Source organism: Callospermophilus lateralis, chromosome 3 (genome assembly GCF_048772815.1).
Source record: "Callospermophilus lateralis isolate mCalLat2 chromosome 3, mCalLat2.hap1, whole genome shotgun sequence".
Classification (NCBI taxonomy): Eukaryota; Metazoa; Chordata; class Mammalia; order Rodentia; family Sciuridae; genus Callospermophilus; species Callospermophilus lateralis.
This window is the reverse complement of record NC_135307.1, coordinates 74,560,267-74,585,061: the sequence shown is the minus strand read 5'-3', so window position 1 is coordinate 74,585,061 and position 24,795 is coordinate 74,560,267. Positions and strand designations below refer to the sequence as shown.

The 24,795-nt window shown below is 32.5% G+C and overlaps 1 protein-coding gene across 10 annotated transcripts in view; it reads left to right on the top strand.

Moving 5' to 3' along the window:
• The window catches only part of Ktn1 (kinectin 1), a 112,466-nt gene that overhangs the window by 55,351 nt on the left and 32,320 nt on the right, over positions 1-24,795 (top strand). For 9 of the 10 annotated variants that reach the window (XM_076850458.2, XM_076850460.2, XM_076850463.2 and 6 more), the window contains 21 exons: positions 2,434-2,540; positions 3,595-3,727; positions 5,127-5,214; positions 7,523-7,689; positions 8,064-8,132; positions 9,612-9,649; positions 10,335-10,425; positions 10,790-10,858; positions 11,305-11,342; positions 11,495-11,576; positions 12,115-12,183; positions 17,242-17,276; positions 17,709-17,799; positions 18,479-18,547; positions 19,096-19,133; positions 19,801-19,891; positions 20,043-20,111; positions 21,237-21,274; positions 22,674-22,764; positions 22,842-22,910; positions 23,368-23,405. In XM_076850458.2, the coding sequence (XP_076706573.2) occupies positions 2,434-2,540; positions 3,595-3,727; positions 5,127-5,214; positions 7,523-7,689; positions 8,064-8,132; positions 9,612-9,649; positions 10,335-10,425; positions 10,790-10,858; positions 11,305-11,342; positions 11,495-11,576; positions 12,115-12,183; positions 17,242-17,276; positions 17,709-17,799; positions 18,479-18,547; positions 19,096-19,133; positions 19,801-19,891; positions 20,043-20,111; positions 21,237-21,274; positions 22,674-22,764; positions 22,842-22,910; positions 23,368-23,405 (1,580 nt within the window). The remainder of the gene's footprint in view (positions 1-2,433; positions 2,541-3,594; positions 3,728-5,126; positions 5,215-7,522; positions 7,690-8,063; positions 8,133-9,611; positions 9,650-10,334; positions 10,426-10,789; positions 10,859-11,304; positions 11,343-11,494; positions 11,577-12,114; positions 12,184-17,241; positions 17,277-17,708; positions 17,800-18,478; positions 18,548-19,095; positions 19,134-19,800; positions 19,892-20,042; positions 20,112-21,236; positions 21,275-22,673; positions 22,765-22,841; positions 22,911-23,367; positions 23,406-24,795) is intronic. The other variant, XM_076850459.2, reaches the window with a different exon arrangement.

The following is a 24,795-nucleotide window of genomic DNA, read 5'->3' as shown; positions in this document are numbered from 1 at the left end:
TTAGGCCTGTCACAGATCTTGCTTTATAATTGTCTTATGTCACTTAAAATCTTATATCTATAATTTATATTTTTTACTCATCTATAATCTATAACTTACACTCTTACTGATTTTATTGATTAGTTTACACCACAACATATTCATCCCAGATTTAATATATGTCTGAACTCAGATTCTTGTCTATCGATCAGGTTGGTTTTGTTTTCCAGTTTAAAGCATTATTTTCTTTATGTTTGAATCCTTTGTCTTCTTTTTTCCAGTCTACAAAATTGTCTGAGTCTTTTTTTTTTATTATTTATTTTTTAGTTGTAGTTGGACACAATACCTTTATTTTACTTATTTATTTTTATTGGTGCTGAGGACGGAACCCAGGGCCTCACACATGCTAGGCGAGCGCTCTACCACTGAGCCAGAACCCTAGTCCAATTGTCTGAATCTTAAAGAGACTTTATTTTTGGTACTCTTGTTTTACTCTGAGAAATCTCAGTTTATTTCATACCAGGATAATTATAGCCCCTTATTAATAGGTTTCTCTTTTCCATTCTAATCTGTAACTTCTACGAGATTATTTTTTTGTAAAATGTTGCTATGATCATATTATTAGTCTGCTAACATTTAAAAATTTATTTAAAAGAACTAAAATCAGCGTTCTATAGTGATGTAGATGTATTGGTGTTTATAGCTATGCGACTCAAAATAGCAAAGTTATGGAACCAGCCCAGGTGCCGGTAAACAGATGAATGGATGAAGAGAATGTGGTGTATATGCACAATGGAGTTTTAATCAAGCATAAAGAAGAATGACATAATGACATTTGCTGGTAAATGGATAGAAGTGGAGAACATCACACTATGTGAAATAAGCCAGACTCACTATGTCAAGGGCCAAATATTCTCTCTCATTTGTGGAAGCTAGAAGAAAATAAGGAGAGGAGGGGGAAAAAAAAAGAGGGTTGGGTAAGGGAACCAAATGTGAAAGCAATTGAGGGGGAGGATGGAGGGATGGGAAAAGTGAGGAATGGTGGAATGAGATTGACGAAACTCTGCTGCATACATATATGAATAAATCACAGTGAATTTTGCTTATACATATATCTATAAAGCACTAATATAAAAAAAATAAATAAATAGAAGGACGACCAGTAGAGCAAGACAATGGAGGAGGGAAGGGAAAGGGGAAGTATTGCAGACTGAAGTGGAACAAATCATATTCAGTGCTTGTATGATTATGTCAGAAGGAACTCCAGGCTAATTATAAAATATTCTTCACTGCTGTCAAAGTTAAAACTGTTTCCCACCAAAATATCACTGAAAACAAAAATGAGGGAGACTATTGTGAGATTGTTATTATCTACTGTGTCTAGCTTTTATTTGGTCCACTCTTTTAACTTCCTGTTCCCCATCAGTGAGGTTATCAAAGAACTAATTTTCCTAACCTTAGGTGATCTTTTCTTAATTCCTATTTACTATTTGTTTGAAAGTTAACCAGACATTTGAAGCAGTCTCTTTTATTGAAGGTGGAAGATGTGTAAGCGGTACATCATTTTTTACTTAATTACTTCTAGAGGTCAGGATATAGATTCCATATAGGTTCTGAAATATATAAATACATTAGTTTCTTTTAACCGAATTACTAATAAAATTATCAGCAACTATTTTTATTAAAGAATATTTTCACACTAAATTAAGACATTCTTATGTGAATATTTGAGTCAATGTTCTTTATCTCCTTACTCTAAAATTCTGAAATTGAAAAATTAGATACCAGAAAAAAGGTACAGTAATGGTTGCCATGGAGAAAGATTAATGAGGAGTTATTGGTTAATGGGCATAGAGCTTTGTTTTAAAAAGAGTTACAAAGATGAATGGTAGTGATCGTTGCCTGATAGAATGGATATATTTAATACCATTGAACTTTGCATTTGAAATGGTTAAGATATAGTACATTTTATATTTACCACAATAAAAATAAGTAGGGATCAGAATATTTTAGCAAGTAGATTTTTGTGTTATCCAATTATGGCTCGGTTTGTAACAATATTTTTGAATATTCCAGTTTTAAACTTTAGGTTATTAAATACATAAAAAATATAGCTAATGTAAAATTGACATATTCTAAGAGAGGGCAGGCTTATTTCTATATGAATCCATTGGGTAGGAAAGAATTTTTAAGTCAGTTATTATTTGAACTATGTTTTATTTTGTATTTCAAATATATTAACTAACATCTGCTTGTATTCTTAAATACTATAGCAGCTTCTGCTTTGCATATATCAGTAAGAAATAACTTTTTCCTTTAAATATGTTCATTTGAAAAGAATGATTTCGATTTTATTATTAATACATTTTATTTTATCATCACAATAGAATATCTTTAAAAAGGAAGCTCTTTTGATGTTTTTTAAAAAAATCTTAATATGTTTAAAATAATTAGTTTCAGCAAGTTCGTGAGCAGATGGAAGCAGAGATAGCACACTTGAAGCAGGAAAATGGTATACTGAGAGATGCTGTCAGCAACACTACAAACCAACTGGAAAGCAAGTATGTTTCCAAAGGTTTATTTTTAATTAAGTGGTGGGTTGTCAGAAATGTGTGTTTGATAGTAATCAGTTAGACTTTTGTTTTTTACATTTGCTTCTAAAACTGTGTTACTTTTTAAAAAACAATAATTCTGCTGTTTGAAGAACTTCAGCTATGTATAAACTTTATGTATTAGATATAGCATAATATGCATTTATGTATATCATGTAAATATATTATTAAAGTTGTATGTATGATAATTACTACTATCATCAGTGGAATAGCTTACAAATTATGAGACTGAATTTGTTTTAAATTATCTATTCCATAATATAGTAGTTCTTAAATTTTATTATTCTGAATAGCACCTGGCATGCTAATGAAAAAAAGCATATTCTTGAGTTCTCCCTCCAAAAGATTTTGATCCAGTGACCCTAAGGTGGAGCTAAAGAATGTGTATGTGAAGGCATATTCTTTTTGATAGAATATAGTTGGTTCTAGAGCCATTCCAGCAAAACTAGTAGTATGTTTGCACAGATAAGTACTCTGATTGGTTGATTTTTTTTTTTTTTTTTTGGTACCAGGGATTGAACTCAGGGGCACTCCACCACTGAGCCACACCCCCAGACCTATTTTGTATTGTATTTAGAGACAGGGTTTCACTGAGTTGCTAAGTGCCTCACCATTGCTGAGGCTGGCTTTGAACTTGCAATCCTCCTATCTCAGCCTCCTGAGCCTCTGGGATTACAGGTGTGTGCCACCATGCCTGGCCAACTGGTTGGTTTTAATAGATTTTCAGAAGACCAGTTTGAGGTGACATTGTCTACTCATGCTCATGAGTTTGTGATTATCCATTTCTCATGATACTTTATAGTGATTTTAAAGTTTGTGTAATTGTTGTTAGAAATATTTAGCTATTCTAGTCAACCAAACTTCATTGTAAGTAGTTACTTGTGTTCTTTGTCATTTGTTTACAAGTAGACTTACTAGTTCAGTAAAACTAATGTAAAATATGTGGTATATTCTTCATGAGTTTATAATATTGGAAGATTCCTAATCCAATTACTGTTTTCAGGCAGTCTGCAGAACTCAATAAACTGCGCCAGGATTATGCTAGGTTGGTGAATGAGCTGGCTGAGAAGACAGGAAAGCTACAGCAAGAGGAAGTCCAAAAAAAGAATGCAGAGCAAGCAGTTACTCAGTTGAAGGTGATTGATTACCGATTTTATTTATCATTTCATTAATAGTGTGGGTATGTGTTGACCTAAATATGTATATAGGTTTGAAAAATATAGTTTGAGCCTTTATGGGACACATTGTCTAAGTGTTCTGCCTGTACAGAAGCATGTGCCTTCATGAAAGAATTGAATATAGGCTTGAATTTGAAACTAAAGACTGAAGATATAAAAAAGGAAATGAGCTGATTCAGAGGTATTAAAAAGTAAAAATTTATTTTATATATGGAGTTTAGGGTCTAGATGTGTAAGGAAAAATCAAGTAGTTAAAATTATCTCTAACAGTACTTTTATTATCTGTTACTTGAATTTCATCAGTAAGTCCAATAAAACCTGTTTTTCTTTCACCATTGGAATAGATGGTGTTTTTTTTTTTGCTCCAGTGGCTTATACCTGAGCTTTCATGTACAGAAATTATGTACTGTGTCTTCAGACATCAGAATGACACTTGGTATCGTGAGGTGCTTTTACTGTGAAGAGATGGCTGGGGTAGCTCAGGTTGACTGAGGAAGTGGCAGATTCATTTCTCATTTGCATTCCAGAGCCTATACCCATTGAGTGGAAAGATGAGACTTGTCTATTCCTCCTCTTATTGAGAGAAGGGATTTGTTGAAAGTACAGTTCAGTTTGTGTATGTTCAGTGTAATCTACTCTATTAGACAGATTCTCACCTAGATCAGTGACACAATCATACCTTGAGATCATTTCCAGAGTAGGGGTTTCATAGATTTTGAGAATAGTAATTGAGTGTAGAAAATAGTGTAACTTGTTTTTCTTGAAATTTTCTTGGAACTTGCATGAAGTGGTTATAAATGTCTTTTTATTTAAGACTGATTTTGCTGGGAGATTTGCTTCAGGCATTTATAGATATGGAAATCTGTTCTCTACAGTTATGGATAAATAGATAAATGACATTAGTGATTATTGTCATAATTGGAGTTTTGTACAATAAATATTATATCTCAAAATATGAATTTTAGGGTTTCACTGAAATTTAACAATAAATATACCATCTTGTCTTTTGGAAAGCTTATCAGCTGAAGAAAGATTAATGGAAAGTAGGTCATAGCTAAGTGGATCAGATATGTTCATAGTAGTAGTTATCTTGATCCAACAGTACAAATATTGAGTTTCTGAAATAACCTTCACTCTTAATCCTCTGTATTGGAGGATAGGATGTCTGTGGCTGATAAGTAAATGGCTGTCATACAGTACTTATCTGCCTACCTTGTTCAAATGTTGTTAAAATGCAGTAAACAGTTTTGAGATACAACACTAAAGGTAGAAGATGCTTTTTTTTTTTTTTTTGTATTTTTAAAGTTGAAATCTTTTGATGGTGATTTTTTTCCTTTGTCTATTCTGAAATATCAAGGTTCAACTACAAGAAGCTGAGAGAAGGTGGGAAGAAGTTCAAAGCTACATTAGGAAGAGATCAGCAGAACATGAGGCAGCCCAGCAAGGTAAGGGGAAGGAACGAGGCATACATGTGAACTGAGTGTATAATTTTGGGTAAATTTCCTTTGTTCTCCATCTGTGAAGAAAGTATAATTTGGCATTTTGGTTATGGCTCAAAAAGTAGTGTTTGCCCTTTCAGATTGTCTTTATTTCTTTGACATTTGTTAGGGTTTTTAAAAATGAGCACCCTCCTAGCTTTGCCTAAAACATTAAATTGTAGGCAAAATTATTGAACATAATAGGGTAATGGGAGCATAGCTGCTAGGTTGTTTTCTGAAGTTCTCATTGATTAACTCTTCATTTTATTTTTATTTCTAAGAAAAGGCTCATTTCCTATGTTGTGAAGAGAAAAACAGCAAGAGTGCTACTGTTGCAGTTAGTGCTGTCAACTTAGTAAAGGCTAACTTTTACTATTTCTTTATTCATAATTTGATGGATCCATCTGGGAGATAGTAGAGCTTATACTATGTGTGTTATTTGTCTCCATTACTCCTTTCTCCCATGGAGGAGGGAGCTAGCTAGAATTTAAGTTCCAAACAATAGTATAGATAGAACATTATGTCATAAGACCTTTGTGTGATACTCCATATTTCTAAACAAACATAATATTGATACTCATTCCTCCCATTTATCTCTCATTGTCTTGATGTGGTTATGTAGACTTTTTGATGAAAGCAGTATTCATTGTTTATATCATTATCACTGTATCATGAAATGTTAAGCCAAAATGCATGTTAAAATGTGATTCTTGAGCTAGGTGCAGTGGTGCATACCTATCATCCTAGTGACTTTGGAGGTTGAGGCTAAAGGTTTGTAAGTTTGGGGCCAGCCTCAGCTACTAAGGGAGGCCTCACTAAGGTCTCTTAGTTGAGACCCTGTTTCAAAATAAAAAGGACTGGGGATTCAGCTCTGTGGTAAAGCACTGCTGGGTTCAGTTCCCAGTACCAAAACAATCAAACCTGTGTTTGTTTTCTTGAACATCTATTTATTTCCTGGAGCTAATTATTGCTTTGTTTTCACCTGCTTAATCTTTTCATTGTTTAAAAATTTGCCTTCATTTATAGTTAAGTTTTCTGTAACCCTGTCTTGCTATCTGCTGCCTTTCAATAGGATTAGATAGTAGACAAGAGTCTTACCAGTTTTTCCTGGTGACATTCCTCCTGGAGTCGTCAATGTTTCTATTCTAGTACTTGTTGATTTCTTGGTTGCCTCCACAGATGTCTTCCTGAGACTTGGTTTTGTCTTTCTACCCTTCTTTCTGGATCCTATGTCATTGACATCTTTCTTGCTGTTCTTCTTCAGTAAATCTTTGAAAGCTCTGTGAGAATCCCTTGAAATGTGGAGGTCCTGTGTATGTGAAAATGTCTTTATTATCTACCTTCATACTTTATTGATGGTTTGACTGGTTATCAAGTTTTAGGTTGATAAATATTGCTTCCACAGAATTTTGAAGGCATTAATTCAATGATTTAACTTTTGTTGTTGATATGAAGAAATATGCTCTCTTGAGGTCTAATCCTAAAAGTGACTATTACACATTTAATATCCATGAGTTCTCTTTTGAGTTGTATTGTTCTCTTTATAGAAGTGGCATCTTGCCTTTCTTAAAACAGTTGTGCGCACATGCACACACACAAACACACACAAACCACACAAACTCATATGTGCATTTTCCTTTCCTTGCATTATATTTATATATATAATGGTATCCCTTCTCCCCATTTTGGACTCTTTTTTAGTATAGGGCAGGGAGGCAGCTCTCAGGATACTTGGCATCTCCTATCATTATCCTCTCTTGGTTCTGGAGCACTTGCCCTTCTGCCAAGTTATGATCATATTTTGCCTTCTCTTTGTTTAAAGAGAAGCAGAGGACTTATAAATCAGGGCATTTATTAGCCCTCAGATAATAAATTTCTTCAGCATTTTTGTGTGTAGCAGAGTATAGAGTATTTTCAGATATCAGACTTCATTGAATTTATGAGAAATTCACTAAAATAACTTTATTAAAGTAACTTTGGGGAAATAAGGAATGCTTTCAAGAAATGATATAAAAATTTTAAAAAATCTACTGTTTATTTAGTATATTTATTGAGTATTTTACTGTGTGCCAAACCTTGGGTACAGCTATGGGAGTAGAGAAAAAGACAATCTTTGATTTTCAACAAGGTCACCCTAAGCAGTGTGTCACCTGCAGGAGTATTATGAGGGGAAATGGGAGGGATTTGAGAAAGTTTTTTAGGGGAAATAATACCTATACTAAACATGAACTAGGCAAAGGAAGAGACCTTCATGAGATGTAATGTTTTATTACAGATTTACAGAGTAAATTTGTGGCCAAAGAAAATGAAGTACAGAGTCTGCATAGTAAGCTTACAGATACGTTGGTATCAAAACAACAGTTGGAGCAAAGACTAATGCAGTTAATGGAATCAGAACAAAAAAGGGTAAACAAAGAAGAGTCTCTACAAATGCAAGTTCAGGTATCTGTTTTTACTTTAAAAAAAAAAAAAAAAGGACATGTGTGTTTAGACAAGAGATCAAGGAAGATAATACGTCGATATAATTCTGAAGGGGTGGTGGATATAACTTAATCTTTGAGTGCATATGTTGTATCAAAATTTGCTCATCCTATAAATCTTAGGTTTCTTGTAGTAGATAAGAAATAGACAATATCCTTAAACTCTATCTTACAAATTAACTCAGGATAGTATGTCTAATCCTTGTTTTAAATATGAAGAATCTAAGAATGCCTTTTTAAAGATGAACAGAGAACCTGTAAAAATCATTGTATTCATTTATGTTGGGATATTTATTAATAGCACACTTTTTCCTTTCTGTTTGCTATTTATGAAAGGATATTTTGGAGCAGAATGAGGCTTTGAAAGCTCAAATTCAACAGTTCCATTCCCAGATGGCAGCCCAGGTAATGATGTATTATTTTTGCTTATAGCTTTCTTGTGGCTTCCTACCCATTTTAGCAATCATCTGAGCATGTATTGAGGGCTAAGCACTGGATTAATAGTTGGGAGACTCCTCAGTGAGTCAACAAATGGTGATACCGAGTGCCAAACACTGATGATTACATACATTAAGAAGTCCAAATTCAAATTGGAAAGAAGGGGGTTAAAGAGTTCTTACCATATGGGAAAAATATGCCCTCAGTCCAATCACAAAATAGGAAGAATTGGCTAAATGGTTTTTAGTAGAGTTGCTTATGTGTAAAAGGTCTTCACAAAATGCTAATCATGAAAAACCTTGTATTCCCAGTGGAAGTATCAGTGTGTTAGCCATAACTCTGAGATTATATTTCAAAAGAATCAGTTTAAGGGCTGTAGCTAAGCTGTAGCTTAGCACTTGCCTGGCATGTGTGAGGCACTGGGTTTGATCCATAGCACTATGTAAAGATAAATAATAAAGTAAAGGCATTCTGTCCATCTTACAAGAACCCTCCCCCCCCCCCCCAAAAAAAAAAGTTTAAAATTGATATTTCAGTTTAGTGATAGACTTATTAAACTTTTAAGAAATGATATTGTTGAGACCTGTTTTTCTTTGGTAACATTGTTTTATGACATAACTGATTGGTAGGTAGACATCATAGTATATATGATATGACAGAAAAAAAAGTGAAAATTCCTAAGTGCTTATTTCTGTAATATACATACTGGTAATTATAATTTCAGTTGAACTTTAAAAGTATTAGGATTTTATAGCCAAAAGTACTAGCTTTTAAATCTTATCTTTTTCTATTTAAAAAAAATGTTTTTTATATTAAAAACTTGTTTTTAGGGTATAGGCAAGTTCAAATTCCCAAAACTTGGATCAAATAAACATTTTTTCCCCCTGAATTCTTTATTGGTAGAAATCATAAACCATATTTAATTGGGCAAGAGATATTTAATGTAGGAAAGAGAGTGTGGTTATGTATGTATGTGACTTATCAAACTCAAATTGAATTGAGATCTTTATCAGCTGAGAGGTAGATATAGAAAATTTATCAGGGATTAAATATAGAAAGCTATAGAGCAGAGACAATCAATCTGCTCATTTATCATGATCATGAAGGGGCTCATTAAAAGTTAATGCTAAGAAAAGAAGCACAGGATAAAAAATGGCCTCTGTGGCAGTTTTTCTTATGTATTTGTTGTTTGTCAATTATGTAGTTCCAGGCCTGCCAGTTTGCTTTATTCTAAATGTCTTATGTAAGTCCCTAATACTGGCTGATCAAACTTGCTTTCAGAATGATAGCTACTCTTTATTGAATACTTAATGTGGTCCAGATACTTCTTTAACAACTCTGTATACATTAATTTCCCACAGTTTTTTAAACTGTGTTGTGATTATTTTACAGCCTTTAAACTTTCTCTTAAGTGCTTTTATGTTGACGATGTTTTTTCTTTCTTAGACCTCCGCTTCAGTTCTAGCAGAAGAATTACATAAAGTGTAAGCCTGCCTTTCTGCATTCTCTTATAATTGTATATTTATCACTAACCGTTACTTGTTAGATATGGCACTTATGATTAACATTATACTTTGACCTGTTTGGAAAATACTCTGAACTGGATTTAGAGCAACTTTTGCCCTTATTTTCTTTTCCCAACTTAAGTTTGTGTTGGGTGGCTAAACATTGTACTGATTTTATAGGTTCATCATTCAAAGAGTTGGGGAAACTTTCCTTCATTTGGTATGTGTTGGAAATTATGTGGAAGAAGTAATTGTGTTGAGAAAGTGGTGGAAGAAAACAAGGAAGTAATTGTAGCTAATCTGGGTGTACCTATTGGTAGAATATACAAAACAAAGTTCTGTATTATTTTGTTCTGTATAATTTTACATAGACATGGATCAGTTGGTTTCAGTAGACTTAAAATCTGGTTTGACATTGCTAGACTTATGTGCTTAAACTACTTAATTTTTTGAACTTTAATTTTAAAATAGGGGTATGTATTTTAAGGAGTTACAGTAATACATGAGTCAGTTATTAGTAAACTGAAAAGGAATTATAGAAATAGAAGGTATAATTATATGGGAAAATAAGGACATGACCCTTTTTAAAAAGCTTTTCATCCTTTGATTTGTGATGTGACTTCTAAATATTTATTGAAGTGTACAAATGTGTTTTCTCTTAAAGGATTGCAGAAAAGGATAAGCAGATAAAACAGACTGAAGATTCTTTAGCAAATGAACATGATCATTTAGCAAGTAAAGAGGAGGAACTTAAGGTACAATAATTCTTATAAATGATTGCAATATTTTGCAGAACTCTAAATTAAATTACCCTGATTCTTCTCAGTATGAATTTATATGAAATATGGAAAATATTCTCCACTTCTTTTGAAAAGTAACCCCTTTTTAAAGTATAAAATACTCTTTAGTTCTCTAAGAGAAAAAATTCAGATGGCTTTTCTCACATAATATAATTCACAGCAAGTTGGGAAATATGCTAACAGGTGTTGATGTTTTTTCTGTATGATTTAGGATACTTATAATTTGAGACCTTTGCTTAATTCTTAAATAGAATAGATATCTTCAAGCCATAAATTTAATTATATTAAATATATTTAATATGGTATTCTTTTTCTTTAGGATATACAGAATATGAATTTCTTATTAAAAGCTGAAGTACAGAAATTACAGGCCCTGGCAAATGAGCAGGTAGATCTTTATTGCTTTTGAACATTTATCTCAAAATTTTGCCTATTATTTTCATTGGTACTGTGAACTTCAGTTTTATTTGTGTAAATAATTAATGGTTGTGTTTGGCTGTGTGATGTGTTTGTGAAAGCCTCCTCTTCACAACCTACCTAGATGTTACTATTTCATGTTGAAATTAATGTTAGATCTGATGAATTGGTCATTTCTGAGATATTATAGTAGTGAGTTTTAGCTACCTTGTTTTAGCCTTTTTCCATTTAAAGAGGACAACTCCTTTATTAGGGTAAAGATAGATCAGGGAGAAGTAAAAAATATTGGACTGTAAAACATATTATAGAAATGTGTGATATTGCCATTACTTTACATTAAATATAGAAAATAAAACTTAAGTAAGTAGTTTTGAGTGTTTCCTGAGAAATAAAATTCTTATTTTATTCCAAACACAGGCTGCTGCAGCACATGAATTAGAGAAGATTCAAAAAAGGTGATTTAAGTTGTTGTTGTATGTATTCATACATTAATGTTGAAGTATAGTTGTTGTAGAAAATGTTGCTACTTAACAACTGATAGTTGTGTACATAGGTTATGTAAATTTTTGAATGTGAAGTGTTTTTAATTGATGCTTTTTTCCTATAGTGTTCATATTAAGGATGATAAAATAAGATTGCTGGAAGAGCAGCTACAGTGTGAAATTTCAAACAAAATTGAAGAATTTAAGGTGTGTGATTAAACTTTTACACTGTTTTCTTAGAATAGCCTTGTAATTTTCAGTTGTAGTGAATCTAGAAATACTACTTTTTATATGAACTTGCTCTCTACAGTATTTTTTTTCTACAGTATTTCTATAGTTTATTTCTTCTTTATGGAAATCATTATATCATAGATTTTTTTTTTTTTTTTTTTAATTTGGGCTAGGTTCTGTCTTATCTGTTTTTGTAATGAATTTTTGAGACTTATTTTGCCCCAGTCTTTCCTGGGCAGTTTTCAGCAGGTGTTTATATTTGTGACTGTTCTATCTATCTCCACTGTTCCTGTAGTGCTAGTTTTTGGTCATGGCCAATCCATTTGAGTATCTGATTGCTAGGCTATAATCAGTGAGATCTGAATTTTTACATCAGCATGCAGTTCATCTGTCTCTTTATGAGTATTTAAGAGTATATATAATATGAGTGTGATTGTTTAAAAAAAGATTGAAATGATTCCTTTGTTACTTTTTTTCCTTGAAAAACTTGGTAAATTGAGATTCTTTGTTCCAGATTCTAAATGACCAAAACAAAGCATTACAATTAGAAGTTCAGAAACTACAGACTCTTCTTTCTGAACAGGTAAGACTTTTCATGAATTATAAGGTAGAATTATTCAAAATATAATAAGATCTGATTCTTCTTAGTTAGTAACCAGCTCACTAATTGAGAAATTTTGCTTAAATTTGGTTTTTAGTTGCATTTCTATTTATCTTGTGTTTATCATGTTTCTAAATTAAACTTTTTCTTCTGTGAGATGAAACTAATGCTAGTCTGCTCATAAGAACTTCTAATTATATAAAAATAGAGAAAAAGTCCTGTCTTACAGTTTTGGAGCCTCAACTTTTTCTTCTAGGCAGCATGGTTCATTGAAAAGAGAACGAATGTGAAACCTACTACCATCAGTTAAAAGCGGAGTAATATTGGTCAAGTTGCTTAGTGTTTCAGATACCTCTTGTTCCAAGTCTTTCACACTAAGATCACACTTACATCATAAATTTGTTAATTTTAAAATGCTTTGTCTAATGCTTTGCATGTGGCAGGTATCTAAACCTTTATTCCTTTCTACTAGAATATTTATTTTTCCATCTCTTTCCCACCCCCAGAAACCATCACTCTTCTTTCTATATTTATAGCAAGCCATGAAAACTATAGCAACTTTGCAGGGCCTGGTTATATATGTCTAATCCCAGTGGCTGAGGCAGGAGGATTCTAAATCAAGGCCAGCCTGGGCAATTTAGTGAGACACTGACTGAAAATAAATATAAAGGGCTGGGAATGTAGCTCAGTGGTAGAGTGCCCCTGGATTCACTTCCCAGTCCTGCAAAAACCAATAAAGGAAAAATGAACAACAACAACAACAACAAAAAAAAAACACCATAGCAGTTTTGAATAAACACTGTTCTATAAACTAGGGCTCAATGTTGTCTGTTCTCTGGCTTTTCATATTTTTCTCCGATGTAACTAACTCTTTAAAATTAGGGTTTCTTAAAGAAAATTTTGATATTTAATATCAAAAGTTAGATGACAGGGGGCTAGAGATGTGGCTCAAGCGGTAGCGCGCTCGCCTGGCATGCGTGTGGCTCGGGTTCGATCCTCAGACCACATACAAACAAAGATGTTGTGTCTGCCAAAAAAAAACTAAAAAATAAATATTAAAATTCTCTCTCTCTCTCTCTCTCTCTCTCTCTATTTCTTTAAAAAAAAAAGACAACACATTAGAATAGAAACTTTGCATAAGTTTTTGGAATGGACTTTTATTAGAAGCTGAAATTTAAGCTACTGTAAATGATAGCTCTACTTTTGGCAGATGCATGTGTCCTTTTCTATTTTAAAATCCACATTTATGCAAGTATTGAATTGACGTAAGTAGCTGTGCCACTGGAATTATTTTTAACATGTTTGCTTGTCAAATAATTCACGTATTCCCCTCTTTGCATATTCTTTATTTCTTTTATATGCTTTATCCTTGCAAACTAGAAGTAACAGAGGAAAAAATGTTTAAGGAGCATTTAAATTTAGTTTAAATGTTATTTTAAGTCTTCTTATTTCCCTTTGTTGTGGTATAGCCTAGGAAAGATATAATACTCTGTCAATTTGTAAGACTTCCCCTCCCCCATTACCATCTCTGAAATCTGGGTATATCCTGTAGTCTCTGATTATAGTTTGGAACTGTTTTTAATTTGTAGTATAAAATACAGCTGAAAGATGCAACATTAGTGGTTCAGATTAGACAAAATATGATTGGTAACGTTTTGGGGTGTTAATTCTTACCTAGAATAGCAGAATTTAGTTTCTCTCTATTATCTGAGATTTTTGTGATATCTACTTCAACATAAACTTTTAGACTTTCTAAAATTAACTTTATGGAGGTGAAACAAATGCTTCAAAACTTCTGAACCTGACCTAGAATTCCGGTATTCTAACTATCCGAATGCTGGCAACTCTTACCTGTGTTTAAATAGGTAAGTCTTCAAAAAACCAGTAAACATCTATTATTACTAAAACTAGTGTTTTCCATCATCAGATAAGATTGAAATCATAAGCCTTAAATTTTCCTTTTCTTTTAGGGGAATTACCATTCTGATATAAAATTTTATATCATTTGTGGAAATTAATATTAAAAATTTTTTCCATATTAATTCAGTCAGACTTTTATCTATTGTAATGTTTCTATACACTCTTAGATGTTCTGTGAAAATGACAACTTTTAATATGAGATGAAGTTCTTTTACATTCTTATGACAAAATTTTATAGTTGCATTTTTTTGATTTATTTAAAAGAATTATTGATGAGACAAAATCTTTTTGTGATGCCAGTTTAAGATCTTCTGGTACTAATTTATGATCTGATATTGGGTAATTCTTAGAATTGTGGTTTTTTTTTCCCTAGTTTTGCATTTCTATCTTTCTTTAACCCCTTCCTACCCATTAGTCAGAATTCCAAGTGACAGTTGAAAGATGAACAGTTTGGTTATGTAAAAAATTTCAGTCTTCTTGCCACATGGATTTTTATCCTAGAGTTAAAGATTGTGCTTATTAAAGCAGAAACCAATAATGGTGCCAAGTTGTTGTTTCCTCAGGTGTAGGAAGAAGAAAGACAACAGGTACCAGGTAAGGTAACCTGTTCATATAGGAAAGAAAAGAAGGCTTCATTTGGTATAGGCCTGCAAATGGTTAGTAATGCAGATAAATCAGTTACTAATAATCTCATTTACTCAGAACAAAGTAATTTGGAGGGGGATACATTCTTGTGTTATCTTTTTTTTCCCTCATTTGCAGTACTGGGATTGAACTCAGGGCCTTAAACATTTGATGCAAGTGCTCTTTGAGCTACATCATTCCCCATTCCCCACCTCACCCCCATCTTTTTGAGACAAAGTATCATTAGGCTACTCATGCTGTCCTCTCACATGATAATCCTCCTGCCTCAGCCTTTTAAGTAGCCCAAGTTTCAGGCGTGTATCCTGACTTATGTAGGACCAGCCTAACTTTTAAAATTCGTATTCCAATGAATTTTTAAGATTAAGTGGTCAGGGCTGGGGATGTGGCTCAAGCGGTAGCGCACTTGCCTGGCATGCGTGCGGCCCGGGTTCAATCCTCAGCACCACATACAAACAAAGATGTTGTGTCCGCCGATAACTGAAAAAAATAAATAAATATTAAAAAAAAAAAAAAAGATTAAGTGGTCAAAAATATTAAGTGAAAAGTATGAGAATTTTTTTTTTCTTTTCCTGAATGCCTAGTTGTATTGAATTGCAGAAGAGTTCCTTATTGTATAAGATACAGATTTGAAAATCTTCTAGGGAGGAAATAATAGGATTGAATTAGATCAAAATAGTATGAAGTCAAGTAGAAATGTTGGATAGCTGCTAAGCTCTGTTTTATACAATGGAATATTGATGAGCTGAAGACCAGGAGTACTTATGAAGTTATATCTTCATTAAAGGAAATTGAATTCACCAAATATTTATTTAATAGTTGAGTATATATGCTAGGTTCTTATCTCCATGGTAAGGCTATGGAGATGAATGAGAATTGATTCTTGTCCTCAGAATATGGCTGAATGTGTAGGCAGAGGCATAAACCAGTAAGTATGATGAATAAAATTCCTTAACTGTGTGTCCAGGTTTAGGGGAAGGGATAATGCATTCTGTTTGAAGGAGGGTTGGAGAGGTAATCCATGGGACAATTAAACCTGATTTTGAAAAATGGCCATGAATTTGCCGAACTTCCAGGCTGGGGGAACATGGTTCAAAGCCATCACAGCATGTAGCAAAATTGGCATATTTAGAGCATATTGGTATATTCCAGAAGGACAATGTACCAGGTATGGGGAATACAGGAAGATTTGCTGGGGCATAATTTTGAAAGACTATTCTCTGTGTAAGGTTCACAAATGTAATTTTGTACTGTGATCTTGTACTAAAGGGTGCTTGTGAGGATGAATGAGTCCTTAGTCAAACATTTTAGGAAGATTACCTAGAGTAATCTTCCTAAACTCTAGGTGTTTGGATTTATGAGCGGGAGAAGCAGAGAGGACTGAAAGTACAATACAACCAAGTAATTAAGGTACAGGTAATTTGGACTTCATAGTGTAGTCTTTTTGTGAGATGGCATTCATAAAAAATAAAGGTAGACAAAATCCATCTTTGTGGAAGATTGTAAACTTACTACTGCATGGTTTTTTAAAAAATCTAATTTAATTGACATTTCCTGTCTCCTTTTTAAGGTTGGGACAGTTTTTTTTCTTAGTGCATTCTTTCTTCTTGTGCCCTGCACAAATCAATCCATATAAACAGGGATAAGAATGAGGATCTTGTGATATTTGAAATGAGTAAAGGTTTAGACTAACTAAACTTACTCATTAAAGAGAAGGGGTTGATTTTAGAAATATATAAGAAGTGAAATCTTAGGACTTGGATTTGGCAATGGAAAAATTATTTTTATTTGTGAGAAGTGGTTGTAATAAGATTGGTAAAAAGTAAGAACTACCAAGATTTTAGAAAAGTAGATGGGGAGAAAGAGTGATTTACAAAGGTTGAAGGATCTGTCAGACAATGAAGAGAATGTTTATGTTGCTTCTGTAGTTGATGAGCTTTTTTAAAGCATTCTCTATTTTTGGTCTAACTGGTGTTTACATAATATTTACATATTAAAAATCCATTGAGCTGTAAACAGGGTGTGTTCACTTGCTAATAAGTATTATAACTTAATGTGGGGGGAAAAAATCTTTGTCCAAAAAAAAGAAAGAAAACCTTTCTTTGACTTGTAATGCTTAAGAGGCTTGGATTTTTTTATATTTGAAGAATTTAATTAATATAAGGGAAGTGAAGCAAATTTTCCCTGAACCTCAAGGTTATCCATCATAGTGATCAAAAATTATTCATAAGTTACTAGTTTATTTTGCCAGCCCCATATACTTCTCTATCCGTGTCCTTTGTGTAGATAACCTCTCTTTTGTCATCTTGTGTCTTTTGAATTTAAAAATTTTAATAGCAGTTTTCAAATAATGGTCATTTCCCTAAATTTTGGATGTATTTAGAATTCTAAATAATTTCCACAGAGTTCTGTTTCTAATCTAGTTTTAATTCATACAAACTTGGTAGAATTAAACTTTTTGGTGGTTTTTATTTTCAGCCTAATAAAGATGTTGTGGAACAAATGGAAAAATGGTAAGAGTTTAAATTTGTCCTTTTTGAAAAAAAATTTTCAGTGGCTCATTTCTACCAAATTTGTGATAACAGGATTATTAATGACACTAATCTATGTTCTTAAAATTCTCTTTATCCTTTGTGGTAGAAGGAATGTGATGTGCTATTGCTTATTTGGGATTTTATAATATGGTCTGTGTCAGTGTAGTGGTGATTGACCTTTTAGACTGGTACATAAGCCTGCAGTACTTGAGCACAGTTTCCTTAATGGTAATGAAGAAGTACCGTAAATCCAAGAACGGCTTCTTGAGGGTGGAGATCCTCAAGAAGCCATTCTTGGATTAAAGTTTGTAAGGAGTGATGGACAGAGGGGTTGATTCATGTAAAATATTTAGGAATGATATTATTTACCTTAACAATAGTTTATAATAAGTTTTTAATTTATAATTGCAGCATTCAAGAAAAAGATGAAAAGTTAAAGACCGTAGAAGAATTACTTGAAACTGGACTTATTCAGGTGGCCACTAAAGAGGAGGAACTGAATGTAAAGCATTTTGTAGATTTGTTTTCCTTGTGCTTACTCCATGAACACGAAGGAGTTTCACTGTAATTGTAAAAGGTTTTCTCATAGCTCTTAAACTTAATATTAGTTAATGACATTTTGTAAATTTATAACTTTAAGTTTAAATGATTTTTGAGAAATAGAAAAATGCATAGTTGATTGTAGCATTCACTACCTTAAAGAGGTTGATACTGTTGCTGTAGTTAGTAGTATATGCTTCTCCACTTGCACCCATGTCCAAATTATAAACAAATGATTACTAGCAGACTTCATAAGTCTCTGGAATAGTATTGGAGGTCTATGTTATTATTGTTATCATCAGTCTTAACTAATTTGATAAGGATGCAGTTGCTGGGTAAAGTAAAATAAAAGATATATTTGAATTTAGAGAGGATCATGTTAAAATTGACAAGTGGGAATAGTATACTCTGTTTTTGAATTTGTGGAAATATAAATAGATATAGTTCTGGGACAATTGAATTAAAAAATCCATTTCACTAAAAGAAGTTACAAAATTGTAGACATATGCAACAAGTGGGATTTTGGGACTTTACAGAGAGGAAAAGCAGCAGCTAAAGGAAAATGAGAAGTGAGTGTATTTTGAAGCTATCTAATTCTTTAGAAGATAAAAGTATGTTGTACTTATGTGTCTTTGAAAAAGGCAATAAGAACAGAAAATTCATCTCTGACGAAAGAAGTTCAAGACTTAAAGGCTAAGCAAAATGATCAGGTAATGCATATAGTAGATTCTACAACTGTTCTTTTTTAAACAGTGGAAATTTACATAAAAACATATCAAGTTTGTTTCTCTTCCAAGGTGGAATTTATCAAGTATAGTTTTTAAATCAATGAATGACTATTTATTTGATTATCAATAATATTGCTATAATTTGTTGAATTTATAGCATGCCAGTCACTATTAGAGTCATTGCAGTTTTGAGTATACAAATAAAAATTGAATATAAATAATGTTTAAAAGAGGCTACTAAAATTTAGACAGCTTCCTAGTTGTATTTTTTTCTTTGTCTAGTTAGAATGACTAAATGACTTAAACCTTTAATGATTTTTCTTTTGGCCTACACTTACAAGTAATTTTAAAACTCTTTACTTTTAGTATGTTGTTATTTTCATCATTATGACATTTGAAACATCTAGAAAGAATTCCTGGGTTTACTTTTCCCATTTGGTATAGTGGAAAATTTAAGGATAAATTGTGCTTTCCTACTTCTGATGCATTAATAGAGCAATTTACTAAATAAGATATTTTCCTATTTCTAGGTTTCTTTTGCATCTTTAGTTGAAGAACTTAAGAAAGTGTAAGTGATAACCTTACTTCAACATGGTCTTTGTTTTTTGGCCTATTTTCTTAGTACTCACAAATCTAGTTTTACTTTTTGGAGAGACACCTGATGTATGTTAGTTAACTTATACTACAAATTTTTTCATTAATGTACTAAGGAAAGTCATTCTTTCCCAAGTGTAATTTTAAAAAAGTTTTCATAATTGATTAGATTTATTTTTATATGCCATCAAACTGCTAATTTTTTGTCTTTCAAAAACCAGGTAATATTATAAGACATTTATGTCCTTGCATGTATCCTCTTCTTAAGGTGTCTGTAAAGTTTGGTGTAATTGTGTACAAGTTCTGCCAGAGCTCCAAAATCCTGGAAAATTCCATTGTTGAAAGGAACTTGCTTATCTCTAATGTTCTTCTTGGTACAAATCTTATATTCCTTACGAACTGTTAAAGCACATTACCAAATTCTTGTCTGCATAGGCTTTAATGATCTGGTAGTTACTGATTCTATTTTAGGAGTAGGTTTAAGTCCCTCCCCTCACTTTTTTTTCTCCCTGCAAAGATAGGTTGCTGTTTTACTTAACATAGGAGTTGAAGAGCCTTTTCATGATCAGTGTTGTTTTTGTGTCTTAGTTGGTGGATCCTGGTGATTTCTATTCAAACTAATACTGTGTATATTTATTAAGGATCCATGAGAAAGATGGAAAGATCAAGTCTGTGGAAGAGCTTCTGGAAGCTGAAGTTCTCAAAGTTGCTAATAAGGAGAAAACTGTTCAGGTATTGGAAGAGATTTAGAAAACAATGTGTTTGGCTTTCTGTTTATCAACTTTAGTTAACATCATTTAATTTCATGTGTTTGTCTGTACATTGCATTTATGTCAATTTCTGTGTTCCATTGTCCAATCTTGTCTGTTTTGTCATTGTCAAGGATTTGAAACAGGAAATAGAGACTCTAAAAGAAGAAATAGGAAATATCCAGCTTGAAAAGGCTCAACAGGTAAAAATCTAAGAGCCATAGCATGACAGATTTATAGTGTTATATGATATTTATGAGCTACTTTTTTTTTTTTTTTAAACTCAGGAAAAAAACCTTCTAGTAGTATGCTTAAGTATGTTGGGTTATATGCTTTTTTTGGGGGGGGCTGATTTGAGAAAGTGTCTGATATTATAATCCATGTATCTTTTGGAATTTCCATCAAAGGTCCTTTTCTGGAAAGTTTTCTTTTTCTTTTTCTTTTTTTTTTTTTTTTTTTTTGGATTAGTGTTTCATTTGTTTACAACTTAAAAATAAAATGCAAAACACTTTGGTAAATCTTTCATTACCAAAACCTCCCATTTATAAAAACTAGCCAACTAACCAACTACATGGAACAGAATTTTTTTGGTAGAGTACATGTATTGCTCAGACTTCTGCCTATAGAACAAAACACAAATTTTACTGGGACATTCTAGAAGTGGATGGGATTACTGGAAATAGATGGGGTTTATTGAATTTAATGTGATAAGGCTTCATTGAATAAAGATGGTGAAATTGCATGAAAAGATGATTTATTCATTGAAAAGATTCATTCAATAATATCTCTTTGAGTTCCTCCCACTTGTGAAAAGATCATACTTCTCAAATATAGATTGAGGATTCAGGAGAGGCTCCTTTGAGGAAATGAAATCAAGATCTGAAGGGACTGTGAGAATGGGAATAAAAGGTAGTATTAGAAGATGTATGATTTTTTTTTTTTTAAAAAAGGAAATGTAATGAAAGGATAATATAGAATACTGTTGAAGAGTTACCTTTTAAAACTGGGCCGGAGAAAAGCTCTGATATTAATTATAAGGAGATATGTGGAGAGTTAGTTAGTTAATTTTCACAATTATAGAAATATCATATTTAGACTTACCATTTTTAACCATCTCCTTTGTCTTTCCCCCTCCCTGTTCTATTTTTAGTTTGTTAACTTTTATTGTCATTGGAGTCAAGGGAAGGTGAAATTAAAACATCTTGTTTTGGCATGAAAAATTCAGCTGAGATCTTTGTAATTTGAAGTGTATGAATTATAAATATGTCCTAAAGCTTATTGGTATTGTTGAATGGATTATAAATTACTTTTTTCTCCTTATATTTCAGATATCTATCACTTCTCAAGTTCAGGAGCTTCAGAAGTTGTAAGTACTCTTTGTCTTTTATTCCCACAAATATCTCTTTTCCCACAAGTTAAATATAATGAAAGTCATGGCTTCTTTTTATTTGCTTCAAATAATATTTTTAGAAAATATCAAAAATTATTTTACAGGCCCTTAAAGTCTTCAGTTTTTCATTACGCCTTAATCTCTTTAAGTTTTTTGGGGGGTAGAAGACAAGATGGGAAGTCTTATTTAATCTTGACTTATAGTCTGAGTATGACTTAAGCTGAGATATTGCTCTTTTGACTATTTAATAGCCACCTGAAACTGAATATATATTGTTGAAGTGACTTTCCTGCTTCAACCATCTAATTTATTTTTTATTGGGATGTTATAATTACACATAGCTGTGGGATTCATTGTGCCATATTTGTACTTATAAACAACATAATTTGATCAGTCTCATTCCCCAGTACTTTGTCATTTCCCTCCCCTCCTTTCTCAGCTGTCTAAATTGAACAGAGTCATATAGAAGAGTATGAGTTGAACTATCCAATTCTATTTATTTTTAAATTTGTTATGATTATTTATACATGGCAGTAGAATGCATTTTGGTACATTATATACAATATAGAGTGCAACTTCTCATTCCTCTGACTGTACATGGGCTGAGTCACACCAGTAGTGTAATCATACATGTGTATAGGGTAATAATGCCTATCTTATTCCTCCATCCTTCCCATCCCCACCCCTCATTCCCCTATACACAATCTAAAGTTACTTCACCCCCCACCCCCGTTATGAATTAGCATCCACTTATCAAAGAAAACATTTGGCCTTTAGTTTGGGGGTTTTGCTTAGCATGATATTCTGCAGCTGCATCCATTTCCTTGCAAATGCTATAATTTAATTCTTCTTTAAGGCTTAGTAATATTTCATTGTGTATATGTACCAAATTTTCTTTTTTTAAAATTTTAATTTGTTATATATGATAGCAGAATGCATTACAATTCATACTACACATATAGAGCACAATTTTTCATATCTCTAGTTGTATGCAAATTAGAGTCACTCCATTCGTGTCTTTATACATGTACTTAGGGTAATCCCTCCTCTTCCCTCCCCTGTACCACATTTTCTTTATACGTTCATCTGTTTCAGGGCATCTATAGGTTGGTTTCATAGTTTAGCTATTGGAGCTACCCTATTTTGTATTCAGTATCTGCATATTCATTGATTAGAATTTTCTTTAATCAGTCCTATACTTCTTAATTGGATTGTGCCTTCAAAATCTTATGTGCCTTTATACGTTAACAAAAGTTTCAGTTTATTTTAGTCACTTTCTTTCTGTGAGTACTACCTGAAATATGATTTTTCAGTCTTAAGTATTTTTGCTTTTAATGGTCATGTTCATTTATAGTTCTTACTGATTTATTGTCAGATTAAAAGGAAAGGAGGAACAGGTGAATACCATGAAGGTTCTTATAGAAGAGAAGGAGAAAGACCTAGCCAATAGAGAGAAATGGTTACAGGTGAGACTTGACAAACAAAAGTTTAAAAATACCTTCTTTTTATATTTGAGTATCAGTTCACATCTATTCTTTTTAAGGATCTGCAAGAAGAAAACGAATCTTTGAAGACTTATATGCAGGAAGCAGCACAACATAATTTGCAGGAGGTATAGTATAGACAAATTACCAACTTGTTACATAGCAATGAGAAATCTTTATTGTATTTGGAAGTAAAGAAGTTAAAGTGTTCTTAGTTTCTTTACCAGGAAAATCATGTTTTCTGTTGTTATTATTAAATATCTTAACTTGTATTCCAGTCAAGTCATATTTAACAGCTTGATTTCTCAGCCTAAGCTTATAAGCGTTTCCTTCTTCCTTTTTCAACTGCACAGCAGGCTCATTTTTAACTGTGTTTAGTTTGTATATTAATCTGTAGTCCTTTGAAAAATAAATAATAAAAGTTAAATTTGATCAAGAAAACTCATTCTTTGTTTTACAAAAGCACTAGTCTTAAATTTGCCACGTAATTATGATTTTATTTTACTGGTCTGTGATTCTGTATTTTTATTGTAATACCTGGTTTATTTTGATGTTGGTGTTAAAAAATGTGAATCTGTTTCTTAGGCGTATTCTACATCACAATTTGAAGAGCTTGAAATTGTGTAAGTATACATTTAGCCAGCTTCCCCCAGCTCCTGCTATATTTTTTTATTAATGCATTATAGTTTCACATAATGGTTGGATTTGTTCTTATGTTATCTGTACATGCACACAATATAGCAGTATAATATGGCCAAATTATTTCCTGGTATTTCCCCTTTCCCCCTCCTACTCCTTCCCCTGTACCCTTTACTTATCTCCCTTCTATTTTCATGAGATTCCTCACTCCTCCTACCTTTTTTCACCTTTCTCCCTCTCTAGCTTCCACACGAGTAAATATGACCCTTGATCTTTTAAACATGGTTATGCATGTCTCAGCTATTGTATGATGACTCATTCTTCAGATTAAATACCAAGGAGTGGTATAGCTGGGTCATATGGTGGGTCCATTCCTATCTTTTGAGGAGCCTTCATGCTGATTTCCACAGTGACTATACTAGTTTACAGTTCCACCAATAATTTAAAAGTGTTCCTTTTTATCCACATGACTGCCATTTTAACTGGAGTTAGATGAAATCTCAGTCTAGTTTTGAGTTGCATTTCTCTTTTGCTAATGATGCTAATTGTTTTTTCATATATTTTTTGGCCATTGTATTTCTTCTTTTGAGAAGTGTCTGTTTAATTCATTTGCTCATTATTAAATGGGTCATTTGCTTTTTTGGTGTCAAGTTCTTTGAATTCTTTATAGATTCTGGACATTAATCCTTAGTCAGAAGAGTAGCTAGCAAAGATTTTCTCCCATTCTGTAAATTCTCTCTCTTCACATTCTTTGTTTCCTTTGCTGAACAGAAAAATTTTAATTTGATGCCGTTCCTTTTATTTCTCTTTGGCATTATTTCCTTGACATTATTTAGGGGTCCTATTGAGAAAGTTGTTGCCTGTGCCTATAGGTTGGAGTGTTGGCTTTTTTCTTCTAGGAGTTACATAGTTTCTGGTCAAATTCCTAGTTCTTGAATCCATTTTGAGTTGATTTCTGGTTCTTTTATTCTTCCAAATAAGTTTTAGGAGTTTTTTCTAGTTCTTTGGAGAATGTCATTAGTATTTTGATGGGGATTGCTTTGTATATTGCTTTTGGTAATATGTTCATTGTAACAATATTAACACTGCCTGTCCATGAACACAGGAGGTCTTTCCATCTTCTTGTATCATTGTCTTTTTATTTCTTCAGTGTTCTATACTTTTATTATAGAGGTCTTTCACTTCCTCAGTTAGATTTATTCCTAGGTATTTTATTTTTCTTGAGGCTATTGTTAATGGGATTGTTTTCCTGATTTCTTTCTCAGTAGATTCATGTTGGTATATAGAAAACTATTGGTTTTTGTATGTTGATTTTGTAACCTGCTGCTTTGCTGCATTTGTTTCTTAGCTTTAGTGGTCTTTTGGTGGAGCTTT